We start from the raw sequence: 14,919 nt of genomic DNA, 5'->3' as shown, positions 1-14,919 counted from the left end.
CTCCGTCGTTCCCGACAGAATTTCAAATTTCGCGGCACTCGCTACAGGTAGGTCAGGTGATCTACCGCCCTGCTCTGGGTGGCAGGACTAGGAACTATTCCCGTTTTCTAATCAGATTCTCTCTGTCGCCGGCGGTATCATTGTTGTTACTTCCTCCCTGACTAGAATTCGTTTTTCGCAAAGCTTTTGATCATCTCTCGCTGATATTTGGTGACGTACTTGGATCGTTGTTTGGCATTCGCTATCATGGACTGTTTTTTGGACTTGGTTTTTGGAATTCGTGAATATGTCTGACTCTAGTGTTAGTTTCAGAGTGTGTGTGAATGAGGGCTGTAAGGTGAGGATTCCGAAAGCTTCGGTAGATCCTCACACTACTTGTAGTGGGTGTAGAATGGTTGAATGCTCGATTGAGAATACGTGTAACGAGTGTGAGAAACTGAGTGCACAAGAGTGGAAGAATCTAACTTCTTACTTGAAGAAGTTAGAGAAAGATAGAGAGAGGAAGGCGGCTTATAAAACCCGCAGAATGTCTGCTTCTCATGATTTACTATCTAGCTCTGTAGCTTCTTCCTCTGATAATCATGCCCATTCTGTTTCAGCCCGTTCACAAATTGCTAATCCCTCTAGTTCTGCTTCGGAAATAGCAGAACTTAGAGCTTCCTTCAGAAAATGCAGGAAAAAGTCGCAGCATTGGAAGGTAAGGAAAGTGAATGTGGTTTCGCTAGTGATATTAGTGTCCCCAGTGTAGTGGAGGGGGCGTCTGGTCGTCTCTGCGACGCTCCCAGGCCTAGACCTCTTCCAAGCTCCCTGGCCCGGAGGAGAAGGAAAGTCGAAAGCCGTACGGGGGTTGTGGAGAATCCCCAACGATCAGGCGTCCCTTCGGCAGAATCGGTCGTATCACATACTGCCAAGGACCGCTATAGGAAAAGCGTCCTTCGAGAGTGCTTTTCGTCGTCTAGTTCGCCTTCTCCGAGAAGAGGATGGAAGGAGTCGAAACTTTCCCGTCCTTTGAAGAGGAGTATGAAAGAAGCATGAGCTCAATTCGAGTCCGAGCGCTTCTCTGAAGAAGGAGCGCCTTCGGTAATAAAGAAGGCGAGAATACATTCAGACTCTGGGTCTGGAAGGGATCCTAGAGCGCCTTCCAGATCTCCCTCTCCTGATTCGAAAGATTCCTCAACCAGGAAAGTATTGATGAATATGCAAGAGCAATTAGCCTCGTTAGTAGGAACTCTATATAAGGAGCCTACTCGTAAGAAGGATGATAGGCTTCCTATTAAAAGATCTAAATACCAATCTCCTGTCGGGCGCGACGCACCCTTCAGGGGAGTTGTCGCACAGGCGGCCATCTCTGGGGGGAGCAATGCGGTAGACAGGAGAGAAATAAGAAAGGAAGTTACTCCTGTCAAGAGTATGGCGCCAACCAGGAGCCAGGCTCCGAGTAGGCGCAAAGAGCCACAGTATGCAGTACAACATGCAAGACCTTCAACCAAGCGTCATGGAGTTAGCTGAAGAGGAAGATCCTGTTAGGAGTAGAGCGCTTGTGAGACGGAAAGCGGCCTACCGGAATCAATACTCCTACTAAACATCAGACGCAGTTACTAAGGATCAGGAGTATTTGGAGCGACGTACTCCTACCAGGCGCCAGGAGTCGTCGGGCCTCGATACTCCTCTCACGGCGCCAGGAGTATTCTGAACTTAATACTCCTCCAGGCGCCAGGAGTATTCCGAAGCTTATACTCCTCCCAGGCGCCAGGAGTATTCCGAAGCTTATACTCCTCCCAGGCAGCCAGGAGTATTCCGAAGCTTATCCTCCTCCATCCCAGGCGCCAGAGGTATGCTGACTTAATACTCCTCCCAGGGCGCCAGGAGTATGCTGAACTTAATACTCATCCCAAGGCGCAGGCAGGAGTATGCTGAACTTAATACTCCTCCCAGGCGCCAGGAGTATTCTGAACAAGATGCGCCTACTAGAAGCCAGGAGTATTCGAGGCGCTCTGCGCCTGCCAAGCGCCAGGAGTATTCCAAACACGTTACTCCTACCAGGCGAGATACTCCTGCTGTGCACCAGGCGCATTCCTCGTATGAAGAGCCTGACATTCGAAAGAGAGTAAGGGAAGAGTCAGAAGAAAGAAGGGAGCCTTCTCCTTCCGAGCCTATGAACCCAGAAGATGACTCGAGGATGAAATGAAGGAAGGATCTTCTAATTATAAAGTTCTTTCGTCCCTTCTATTGGAGGAATATGGAGACTCGTTAACGCCAGCCGCTCCTCCTTCTCCACGCTCTCTGTTTCTCGAGCACGAAACGCACAAGTCTTCCTCTTTCTTAAAATGAAGCCTGCTATATCTGATGAAGGAGGGCGCTTCAATCTCCTTGACTCCTGGTTCAAGAAGAAGAAGGAGTTAGGAAGGACGGTCTTTTGTATGCCTCCCGCTAAACTTACAGGGAGGAGAGGCATTTGGTACGAAACGGGAGAGAATATGGGATTGTCTCTGTCCGTTTCAGCTGAGTCAGACTTCTCGAGTTTAGTGGATTCATCGAAGACGACGCCTTGAATGCAGCGAAGGTAACATGGGGGCTTTCGGAAACGGACCACCTCCTCAAGGGACTTTTTCACACTTTAGAAGTTTTAACTTCTTAGATTGGTCCCTTGGGGTTCTGGCCAAGAAATCTCAGGAAAAGGAACAACTGGACCCAGAAACCCTAAATAGCATCCTCACCTGCATTGATAAGGCTGTTCAGGATGGATCGGCTGAAGTATGCTCCCTCTTTGGTGCAGGAGTTTTAAAGAGAGGGCGGTTCACAGTGCTTTCCTCACGAAGGCCGTCTCTCCTTCGCAGAGGGCCGCCTTATGTTTGCGCCTCTCTCAGAACACCTTTTTCCCTCGCAGTTGGTGAAGGATATTGCGCATTCTCTGACTGAAAAGGCCACCCAGGATCTCCTTAGACATCCTCAAGGAAGAATAGGCCTGTGGCCAGTGGGGAAAAGAAAGTGGCTCGTCCAGCTCAGCAGCAGCCCTTTCGAGGAGGTCTTCCAACTAGATCTATCGCCAGAAGGAAGTCAACAGAAAAAAGAGTGGGGCAGGTCTTCCATCCGTCCCTTTAAGAAAGGAAAGTGAGAGTTCTGTCCTCCAGACACCCGTAGGAGCCAGGTTACATTCATTTGCGAAAGCCTGGGAAGACATAGGAGCGAATCCGTGGACGATGTCGATTCATCAAGAAGGGTTATCGCATCCCATTCAAGGACATTCCTCCCTTGACAACATCACCGATGGGAATTGTCCGCCAGATACAAGGACCCTGTTCTGATGGATACTCTTCGTCAGATGGTGGAACAGATGTGGGACAAAAGAGACAATAGAGCTAGTGCTGGATTGCAGCTCCCCGGGGTTTTACAATCGCTTGTTTCTTGTAGCAAAAGCCTCGGGGGGATGGAGGGGGCCGGTACTGGACGTAAGTGCGCTGAACAAATTCGCCTAGAACAACAGAAGTTTCAGCATGGAAACGTTTCTGCTTCGTCCTTGCAGCTCTGCGGCAAGGGGATTGGATGGCGTCCCTAGACCTTCAGGACGCATATTTTCCACATCCCGATCCACCATTCGTCGAGGAAGTACCTTCGATTTATGTTCGAAGGAAGAACCTATCAGTTCAGGCCCTGTGTTTCGGCCTTTCACGGCTCCTCAAGTCTTCAGGACGTGATGAAAAATGTAGCAAGACATTTACATTGAAAGGGATAAACGTCTCCCTGTACCTGGATGACTGGCTCATCAGAGCCAGGTCTCGAAAGCAGTGTTTGGAGGACCTGTCAACAACACTGGATTGACAAAATCATTGGGATTGATCGTGAACCCCGAGAAGTCTCAGATGATCCCCAGCCAGAACGTGGTTTATCTGGGGATTCAGATGGATTCTCGGGGTTTTCGAGTTTTTCCATCTCAAGAAAGAATAAAGTAAAGGCTGTGCCACAGTATCGAACGTTTTTAGGGAAAGAGCGCAACTTCAGCGAGGAATGGCTGAGCCTCCTAGGGACCCTTTCCTCGCTCGAACAGTTCTTTCTCCTAGGAAGATTGCATCTTCGTCCAAATCAGTTTCTTTCCTGAGAAGAAGTTGGAGTTGGAAGACAGGACAACTCTCGGACACGTTTCCAATCTCGGAGGAAATAAAACATCATTTAAAGTGGTGGTTGACTCCCTTAAAAGAAAACAAGGAGTGTCCCTGCAAGTACGGAACCCAAGCCTGACATTGTTCTCAGACGCCTCGGAGTCGGGCTGGGGGCAACATTGGATCAAAGAAGTGTCAGGCACCTGGTCGGCAGAACAGGTGTCATGGCACAGAAATTGCAAGGAGCTTTTAGCAATTCACCTGGCGCTAAAGAGCTTCGAACACATAGTCATAGGCAAAGTCGTACAGATAAACTCAGACAATACGACAGCCCTGCTTATGTCAAGAAACAAGGGATGGGACGCACTCTTTCTGCTCTGTACGAGCTAGCAAGAGATCTTTTGATTTGGGCGAACCAAAGGAAGGTAGTTCTTCTAACAAGGTTTGTCCAAGGGGAGAGGAATGTTAGACGACAGACTTGAGCAGGAGGTTCAGGTCCTTCCCACAGAATGGACACTCCACTCAGAAGTCTGTCAGAGCCTTTGGCTCCTTTGGGGGAAGCCTCAAATAGATCTTTTCGCCACATTCCTCTCCAAGAGGATAGACACATTTTGTGCCCTGGTAGAAGATCCCGCGCTTATGCAACAGACGCCTTCCTCCTGGACTGGTCAGGGATAGACGTTTACGCTTTTCCCCCGTTCAAGATACTGGGGGAAGTAGTCAGAAAATTCGTGGCATCGAAGAACCAAAATGACTCTGATTGCTCCGTATTGGCCAGCTCAAATTTGGTTCACAGATGATGGAGTGGACGGTGGACTTCCCCAGATCTCTTCCAAACAGAATAGATCTGCTCAAAACAACCCCACTTCGAGAGGTACCATCAAAATCTACCCGCTCTTGCTCTGACTGCCTTTGTTTCCGACTATCGAAAGACTTGTCAGAGCGAGAGGGTTTTCTCGCCAGGCAGCAAGCGCAATTGCTAGAGCCCGCAGGTCATCTACTAGGCGAGTGTACCAATCGAAGTGGGAGGTTTTCAGAAGTGGTGCAGGTGCGAAGAAGCTGTCCTCTTCCATACCTCTGTGACCGAAATTGCGGATTTCCTTCTGTTTCTTAGAGAAAAGTCGCATCTCTCGGTACCGACGATTATTAGGGGTACAGGAGTATGCTGTCAGCAGTCTTTAGAAACAAGGGATTAGATCTAACGAATGATAAGGATTTGCACGACCTCATTCGTTCCTTCGAACATCAAAGTCACTTGAACCTAAGGTTCCAAGCTGGAACTTAGATGTGGTTCTTAAATTTCTATCCTCAGAAGAATTCGAACCATTACACACTGCTTCTTTTCGTAACATCACTAGAAAGTGTTTGTTTCTGATGTCTCTTGCAACGGCAAAGAGGGTCAGTGAAAAAAAACAATTGCACGCCCTTGAATCAAGAGTTGGCTTCAAAGGAGACTCTGCAATTTGTTGTCATTTCAGTCTCTCTTTCTTGCCAAAAACGAAAACCCTTCGAATCCCTGGCCCAGGAGTTTCGAAGTGAAAGGACTTTCTAGTTTGGTGGGCAGAGAGGCAGGAGAAAGATCCCTTTGCCCGGTTAGAGCTCTAAAATTTTATATTGGACAGGAAGAAGCAGTTGGGGGGGTTCGCAAAAAAGGCTTTGGTGCTCAGTAAAAGACCCCAAAAAGAGAGCAATGTCCAAGAACGCCTTAGCCTTCTTTGTTAGAAGTGTCATTTTGGAAGCTCATAAGAATTGTTCAGATGATTCTTTTAATCTTTAAGAGTGAGAGCCCACGAAGTTAGGGCAATCGCAACCTCTGTGGCGTTCCAAAGAAATATGTCACTCAAAAACACTTTTGGACGCAACTTATTGGAGATGCAACTCCGTGTTTGCATCCCATTATTTAAAAGACGTGCGAGTTACGTATGAGAAATGTTTTTCGGTTTAGGTCCGTTTGTGTCAGCACAGACGGTTCTGGGTAAAGGAGAAAGCACCAATCCTTAAATTGTGTACGTAACCCTCTTGTCGGATGTGTTCTCGTGTTTTCGGTGTATGGGAGTGTCAGTTGTCGCACAGGCGGCCTTCACTTCGCTTCATTTGAAAATCGAGTGACATCTGACTATTAGAGGGGTACAAAATTTTTATTTTTGTATGTATGGATTTCGAGTTTGTGGTTGTTTGCTAAGAGTTTGGGGATAACTCTGGGCAATCTTAGAACTAACATGGGTTAGGATCGGGTGATCGGGATTGGTGGTGTGCTCCTTAAATAAAGGTGTGTTGTCATATAAGCGGATGTGCTCCCATTGACAAAATGCCAGTTAGGTTCTGTCGAGTAAGTGGATGAGACCCCATCGACAGATCCACAAGAACTCTGCCACAGATCACTATCTCGCTAAGGCTCTTGAGATGAAGCAGACTCCTGGGCAGTAGCCACGAAGTCTTCCATCTAATAAGGTAGGAACTAAGGTTTATTTATACCTACAACATATGTTGTTTACCTGTCTAGTCAGTTAGTTAGCTGTCTCTTGCCCTCCACCAAAGGGTGTCAATCAGCTATGTATATATCTGACAGGTAAGTTGAATGTATGAAAATGACATTGTTATGATACAATGAAAGTTTCATACATACTTACCTGGCAGATATACAATTGAAGACCCACCCAGCCTCCCCGCAGGAGACAGGTGGAAGAGAGAATCTGATTAGAAAACGGGAATAGTTCCTAGTCCTGCCACCCAGAGCAGGGCGGTAGATCACCTGACCTACCTGTAGCGAGTGCCGCGAAATTTGAAATTCTGTCGGGAACGACGGAGTCGATAGCTATGTATATATCTGCCAGGTAAGTATGTATGAAACTTTATTGTATCATAACAATGTCATTTTACAGACCTCCGCCTAGGATTTTGAAACTTCTTTTGCTAACTTGAGTATTCTGATTGACTTTTGGTTTTTGATTTGGCTTGTTGGCTTGGCATACGCGATAGTGGATTTGATTTGGATTTTGGCTTTGACTTTTCTTTAAATACGATGTCTGGATCTAGCTCTGCTAGTTTCAGGGTGTGTGATGTGCAGGAATGTAAGGTGAGGTTACCGAAAGCTTCGGTAGACCCTCATTCGTTGTGCTCGAAATGTCGAGGTCGTGTATGTATGTTGAATGATAGATGCATTGAGTGTGAGCAATTGACTGAGGTTGAGTGGAAGGCATATGATTCTTACGTGAGAAAGCTTGAGTGTGATAGAATTAGGAGGTCTTCCTCTAGGAGTGCTTCTGTGAATAGAAGTCAGGGTAAGATTGTATCTCCATTAAATCCTCCTGTAGATTTAATCCAACCTAATCCTGTTGTATTGCCACCGGACAATCAGGAAGTGTTTACGGAAGGAAATGTATTATCTACGATTATGGAGTCGATTCGTGCCTTGGAATCAAAAGTGCTTGCTCTACAATCAAATGTGTCTAAGTGCAATGATAGTGTTAGTGCATCCAGTGTTGTGGAGGGGGCGTCAGATCGGTCCCATAATGCCTCCAGGCCTAGACCTCTGCCGGACTCTCAGGCCTTAGGGAGAGGGCAAGCCGAAAGCCGAAGGAGGGTTACGGGAACTAATATCTGGTCTGACGTCCCTTCGGCAGAATCTGAGGATGAGTCTCAAACTGCCAGGGATCGTGCACGAGCACGGGTCCTTAAAGAGTGCTTCTCATCCTCCGAGGTTCCTCTTGTCACCGGGGTTGGTACTCTCAGGGGAGGACTCTTTCGAGCGTCCAAGTCGCTCTAAATTTGTTCCTGAGTTGAAGGAGAGGGCATCCCCTCGCCCATCTCCCTCTCACAGGATTAGTCCTTCTCCTGATCGAGAATTTTCTCCATCAAGGGAAATGCTTTTAGAGATGCAAAAGCAGTTGGCTTCCTATTTTGCGAAGAAAGAGGCAGAACCCAGTCGTCGGAGGAAGGATCGGTGGCTGCCTGTTAAGAGGACTAGGCAGTCCCCGGCTCCTTCTCCTCGTTTTTCGGTCTTTGAGTCACCTTCTAGTAGCCGACTCATTCGAGAACGTGAATGCGTTCCTCATGAAAGGGCGTCTAGGAGAGACGAATTTGACGGAGACGTGAGTTGTCGCACAGGCGGCCGGCGTCTTTGTCAAAAGGCCGAGAACGTTCAGAAATCCACGACAGAAGTTCACGGTTCTGTTGTACGTTCTGATTTGCGTGACGATGATCAAGGCGCTTTTAAAGAAGCGTCAAATAGTGTTCAGCGTTCTGTGCATCGAAGTACTCTTCAGGACGTTCGGGAAGACGCTTCTTATGACGCTCGGCGTCTTACGCATCGGAGCGCTCGCCAGGACGCTCGAGCAGACGCCTCTCAGGACGCGCAGCGTCTTACACATCGGGACGCTCGCCAGGACGCTCGGGAGGACGCCTTGGAAGAATGTTTGAGTCCGAAGCGTCAAGATGTTTCGCAAGCCCAAGATATTAAAGTGTCGAAGATAACAAGGAAACAACGATTGGTTACTTCGAACTCTTCTTCAACAGGACCTCAAGGATTATCATCATCGCGATCTTTGAAGGACACTGCTACTCGAGAGAGAGAGATTCTTCTAGTGATTCGTGCCCTACGGATGATGAAGAGCCGACAGCGTCAGCGGCTTCAGATTATAAGACGTTAACGAACCTTCTTAAGAACTTGTTCCTGGATAAGTTTCAAGCGCCGGTTCCTTGCTCTCCCCCTTCACAATTAGCCTCATCGAAGGCCAGGAAGGCTCCTGGCTTCGTTAAAATGGCCACTTCGCTCTCTGCGAAGAGGGCGTTTAAGAGAATTCAGGATTAGATGGACTCAAGGAAAGCTAAAGGAAAGACTTCTTTTGCTCTTCCCCCATCTAGACTGAGCGGGAGAGCAGGGATCTGGTACGAGACGGGAGAAGAAGCGGGATTGAAAGCGCCGTCTTCTTCTCAAGGCGATTTCGCAAATTTAGTAGACACTCCGAGGAGGTCTTACCTATCATCAGCGAAGGTTTCTTGGACAATGTCAGAAACAGATCATCATCTCAAAGGAATATTTAAGACGCTGGAGGTGTTTAACTTCTTGGATTGGTGTTTGGGGGCCTTGGATTTACAATCTAGAAGTCAAGACTCTATTTCTTTGGAAGAACTTTCAAGTGTGCTGGCTTGCATGGATAGAGCAGTAAGGGATGGCTCTGATGAATTAGCATCCCATTTTGCTACCGGACTGCTAAAAATGAGAGCTTTCTATTGCAGTTTTGCGGCGAAATCGGTTTCTCCTGCGCAGAAGGCAGAATTGTTGTTCGCCCCCTTCTCTACACATCTTTTCCCACAGTCCATGATTAAGGATCTGTCGGTTAATTTGCAGGAGAAAGCAACGCAGGACCTCTTGACTCAGTCTTCCAGACGCCCTACTCCCCAGGCTTCTACTTCGACCGTGCAAGCCCCCAAGAAGAAATTTAAGCCCTTTCGTGGAGCACCTTCCTCTAGAGGTTTTTCGAGAGGAAGGGGGCTCTCTAGAGGCAAGGCCTCTTCAATTAAGAAAGGAAAAAATTGACATTTCTGCCCTTCAGGCACCTGTCGGTGCGAGACTCACCTTGTTTGCTCAGGCATGGAGGATGATAGGGTCGGACACCTGGTCCCTAGATGTAATCGAGAGAGGATACAAGATCCCTTTCCCTCTCTGCGCTCCTCCTTTGAGCACGAAGCCGATTAGACCCTGTCGCCCGCATACCAGCCAGAGAAGCAACAGATTTTGCATCGACCTTTCTAGACCAAATGTTAGAAAAGAAAGCCGTAGAAGAAGTCCTAATGTTAGATTCCCCAGGCTTCTACAACAGGCTATTCCTGGTTCCGAAGCAGTCTGGGGGATGGAGGCCTGTCCTAGACGTCAGCAGACTGAACCTTTTTGTGGGGAAGGAAAAGTTCAGGATGGAAACGTCTCAGTCTGTGTTAGGGGCTTTGAGACCAGGAGATTGGATGGTGTCATTGGACCTCCAAGACGCTTATTTCCACGTCCCAATTCATCCTCAATCAAGGAAGTTCCTGAGGTTCGTCTTAAAAGGGCAGGTCTTCCAGTTCAGGGCTCTTTGCTTTGGTCTGAGTACGGCACCGATGGTTTTCACTTTCCTCATGCGGAATGTAGCAAAATGGCTTCACCTATCGAAGATAAGAGTCTCGCTCTACCTGGACGACTGGCTAATCAGGTCGTCTTCGGAGTCAAGGTGCCTGGAGGACCTTCAAACGACATTGCAGCTGACGAGGGCCCTGGGCCTAATAGTCAATTACGAGAAGTCCCATCTGATCCCCACGCAGTCCATCGTGTATCTGGGGATTCAGATGGATTCAGCGGCTTTTCAAGCTTTTCCATCAAAGGAACGTCAGCCAGCAATGCTTAGGAAAAGTGTCAGCTTTCTTAGGGAAAGAAACATGCTCGGCGAAGGAATGGATGAGTCTGCTTGTGGGAACCATGTTCTTCGCTGGAGAAGTTTGTTTCCCCCCTGGGGAGGTTGCACCTCAGGCCACTCCAGTTTTTTCTGGCAGAAAACTGGAAGGACAAACAGAACCTAGACTCGACTTTGGTGATTTCACAAGCGGTCAAGGATCAACTGAAGAGTGGTCAAGATCCAGTCAAACTTTCGGAAGGACTGTCCCTCAAACCTTTTGATCCCCGACCTAGTGTTGTTCAGAGCCTCCATGGCGGGCTGGGGAGCAACACTAGGCAAGGAGGAAGTGTCAGGCCTCTGGAGAGGGGAACAGAGGTCCTGGCACATGAACTTAAAAGAGTTGGAGGCTATTCGGTTGGCTCTTCAATTCTTCGAAGAACGAGTGGTGGGCCGAGTTGTCCAGATCAACTCGGACAACACTATGGCTCTCGCTTACATCAAAAAGCAGGGGGGGGACACTCTCGATCACTGTTCAAGGTAGCGAGAGACATCCTTCTATGGGCAAAAGCTCGGAGCATAGTGATCCTAACAAGGTTCATTTCAGTAGTGCAAAATGTCCGAGCGGATCTTTTAAGCCGTCAACATCAGATGCTTCCCACAGAATGGATCCTCCATCTAGAGGTCTGCCAAGAACTATGGAAGATATGGGGACGCCCGCTAGTCGACCTCTTCGCAACCTCGAAAACGAAGAGGCTTCCGATTTATTGCTCTCCAGTTCTCGACCCGGAAGCAATAGCGATAGATGCCATCCTATGGGGCTGGACGGGGATGGACGTTTACGCCTTTCCCCCGTTCAAGCTTTTAGGAGAGGTAATAAGGAAGATTGTGGCGTCGCCAGGAGCGAGAATGACTCTGATCGCCCCCTTTTGGCCTTCAAGCGATTGGTTCACGGAGGTCATGTCTCTTCTAGTAGACTTCCCAAGAACCCTGCCAGAGAGAGTAGATCTTCTCAGACAGCCCCACTTCGAGAGGTACCACGGAAACCTCTCCGCTCTGAGTCTGACTGCGTTCAGACTATCAAGAAGTTGGCCAGAGCGAGAGGTTTTTCAAGACCAGTGGCAGAGGCTATTGCCAATGCGAGAAGAGCTTCCTCTCGAGCGGTTTATCAATCGAAGTGGGCTGTCTTCAGGAGGTGGTGTAGGAAGAAAGGTATTTCCTCCTCCACGACCTCTGTGAACCAAATCGCTGAGTTTCTCTTGCATTTGAGAAATGTGGACAGACTTGCAGTGCCCACAATAAAAGGATATAAGAGTATGCTGTCAGCTGTCTTCCGTCACAGAGGGTTAGACCTGACAAATGATAAAGACCTTCACGATCTTTTGAGATCGTTTGAAACAGCTAAAGTACCGCAACCGAAGGTCCCATCATGGAACCTTGACGTAGTTCTAAGGTTCTTGATGTCGGCTCCGTTTGAACCTCTGCATGCTGCCTCGTTGAAAGACACTACAAGAAAGGGGCGATTTTCCTAACTGCTCTTGCCATGACAAAAAGGGTTAGTGAAATTCAAGCAATGAGTAAATATGTGGGTTTCAGAGGACACAGTGCAGTGTGCTCCCTGAATCCTAACTTCTTAGCGAAGAATGAAAACCCATCTAACCCCTGGCCGAAGACCTTTGAAATTAAGGGGTTAGCAGAGTTCATCAGACAAGAGCCAGAGAGAGTCTTGTGCCCTGTCAGGGCTCTAAAATTTTATTTGCAAAAGACTAAAGACTGTCGGGGTCCTTCTGAAAATCTATGGTGCTCTGTTAAGAGACCCGACTTTCCTATGTCGAAAAATGCACTGGCATTCTTTTTACGAAGCACCATCAGGGAGGCCCATGCGTCCTGCCCAGATGGTGATCTGAAACTTTTGAAAATAAAAGCCCATGAGGTGAGAGCTGTCGCAACCTCAATGGCGTTTCAAAAGAATATAGCACTCAGCGATATCCTTAGTGCTACTTTTTGGCGAAGCAACTCTGTGTTCGCTTCACACTACCTGCGGGATGTGAAGACGGCATATGAGAACTGCGAGTCGCTAGGACCATACATATCCGCAGAAATGTTGTTGGGGGCAGGAAGCAGCACGAATCCTATCCTATAGAAAAGGGATAGGTGTGCTTTTAATTTTATGGTGTTGGTTTATGGTTGAAGGGTTGGTCGCTTGAGGCGCTTTCCCTTTCTTTAGCCTAGAAGTTATGGGACTAACTTCGATAGGTTAGGTCAGGTGGTGGTTTTTAGCTTCGTTGCCCTCATAGTATGGTCAATATGGTCTAGTCACATTGTGGTCACGCCCCCGTTGACAGATCATCTAGAACTCACCAGCTACATAGCTACTGGTGTTCCAAGGTCACTTGAGCATGACCATTGTGACGGAGTATCCTACAACGCCTCTGGAAAGGAAACAAATAAATCGTTCAAGAGGCGGACGGACCTTGCTGGAGACTCTAGTAAAGCAGAAGCAGACGTGAGTGACAGTAATCACGAAGTCAGCTATGCTAACAGGTAAGGAACCAAGATGTCAATCATATGCATGTAATTTGTTTCCTAAAATCCTTCTATTCTGTCCCTTCCCACCTCCAATGGTGGGATTCAGCTATATATATATCTGACAGGTAAGTTTCATGAACAAAATGTTATTGTCATGATACAATAAAGTTTGTTCATACTTACCTGACAGATATATATAATTAAGTACCCACCCACCTCCCCTCAGGGGACAGTGGTATGAAAAATCTGAATAGAAAATGGGAATGGTTCCTGATATCCGCCTCCCAGCGGATATCAGGAATGGGTACTAACCACCTGGCCGACCACTGCGTGTGCTGGGAGTTTTGAAATTCTGTCGGACTTTGGAGAATACAGCTATATATATATCTGCCAGGTAAGTATGAACAAACTTTATTGTATCATGACAATAACATTTTAAATATACAGTAACACATTACAACATAAGGCTTTGGTTACTGGATTGACCTGAGATTCTAATATTGCAACTAGAATGGCAGTCAGACCAAAGATAGTTTCTGAGTATAATTAAATTTACATTTTCTTCGTCATTCATTTGATATGTTTCATAACATCAGTATTGTACTTCATATTTTAAACTCATCAAAAAATACTGAACAGTATTATTTTTTGCCATTGCATTAGGCTTTGAATTCTTGTAAATTTTAGCTTGTCGCAGATTCTCCTCGCATATAGGTTTATGTTTGTTGCAATCATGCTCTTAACCAATCTTACTATGGGAGATTTTTATTAATTTTCTTTTCATAAATATCCTTCAAAAGAGTTTAGGTATAAAAAATGGTGTATATGCAGCAGCTCTTCCTAAGATGTTTTTTATTCAAAATAATTTTTTTTTTTATGATGAGACCAAGATGTGCACAAGTCAGGGTTGGTCCTGTGATTATCTGTTTATTTTTCATTTGATTTTCCTCTTTCAACAGCCTGATCCATATTATGTCAACCGTGCTTTTTGGAGATCAGCCTCAATTATGCTGGGTGGTGTTTTGGAAACCATTTTCAAAGATGACATTTATGTTGAGCTCTGTTCATTTCCTTCTCCTAATGGTAAGTCAGGAATTTTACAGTAGTATAGTTTGAATTTAAGTAACTGTTCACAAATTCAGTTCATTTCTTAATTTGCTATTACAGTATGTGCATTTTTATTAATACTGATATTTCCATTTATTTCTATATGTGGATGACTTTATTCTATTGCTATGTGTTTGACAGTCCTGTTTGATTGAAATATATCTGTATTTTTTGTAGTGCGTACTGGAAGTTTCGTATATGACGCTGACCTGAAGATGCCTAGTTGGGAGCCAAGAAAGGTTAGTAAAATATACATAGTAAATTCTCTTGCATTTTGTGAGCAAACATTTGAATTTTGTACATGCAACTTCCCCGGCAGATATATACTTAGCTTATGTCTCTGACGTCCGACAGAAATTCGAATTCCGCGGCACACGCTGCAGGTAGGTCAGGCGATCTACCCCCCTGCCGCTGGGTGGCAGGAATAGGAACCATTCCCGTTCTAGAACCAGATTTTCTCTGTCGCGGTAGTGTCAACATATGTTGTTGCTACCTCTTGACTTGATTTTCGTTTTCATCGCCATCGATCTTCTTTGGCTGTCTTTTGCAGGGAAGTACTGGGTCTTTGGTTTGGCATACGATTTTATTAACTTTTTAATGAATTTGGCTTCGAAAATTTCGAAGAATATATGACGTGTAACTACCGAAATTTTCGGTAGACACTCACATAGTTTGCAAGAAAGGGAAATATTAATTTTTATGCCATGACACTTACCTGGCAGGTATATATATAGCTATCCTCTTGACGCACTGGCAGAAATTTCAAACTCGCGGCAACCGCTAGTACACTGGTAGTTCAGGTGATGGCCACCCCGCTCCCG

The 14,919-nt window shown here is 46.6% G+C and overlaps 2 protein-coding genes across 7 annotated transcripts in view; both read left to right on the top strand.

Moving 5' to 3' along the window:
* The window catches only part of LOC135215697 (5-exo-hydroxycamphor dehydrogenase-like), an 88,555-nt gene that overhangs the window by 16,775 nt on the left and 56,861 nt on the right, over window positions 1–14,919 (top strand). The gene's annotated exons all lie outside the window — the stretch shown is intronic.
* LOC135215696 (large ribosomal subunit protein mL39-like) overlaps window positions 1–14,919 on the top strand; it is a 45,126-nt gene that overhangs the window by 3,507 nt on the left and 26,700 nt on the right. For both annotated transcript variants that reach the window (XM_064250647.1, XM_064250646.1), the window contains exons 4-5: window positions 13,951–14,074; window positions 14,276–14,337. In XM_064250647.1, the coding sequence (XP_064106717.1) occupies window positions 13,951–14,074; window positions 14,276–14,337 (186 nt within the window). The remainder of the gene's footprint in view (window positions 1–13,950; window positions 14,075–14,275; window positions 14,338–14,919) is intronic.

Source organism: Macrobrachium nipponense, chromosome 5 (assembly GCF_015104395.2).
Source record: "Macrobrachium nipponense isolate FS-2020 chromosome 5, ASM1510439v2, whole genome shotgun sequence".
In the NCBI taxonomy this organism is placed as follows: Eukaryota; Metazoa; Arthropoda; class Malacostraca; order Decapoda; family Palaemonidae; genus Macrobrachium; species Macrobrachium nipponense.
Note: the sequence above shows the minus strand (reverse complement) of the source record. Positions and strands in the feature narration are given on the sequence as shown.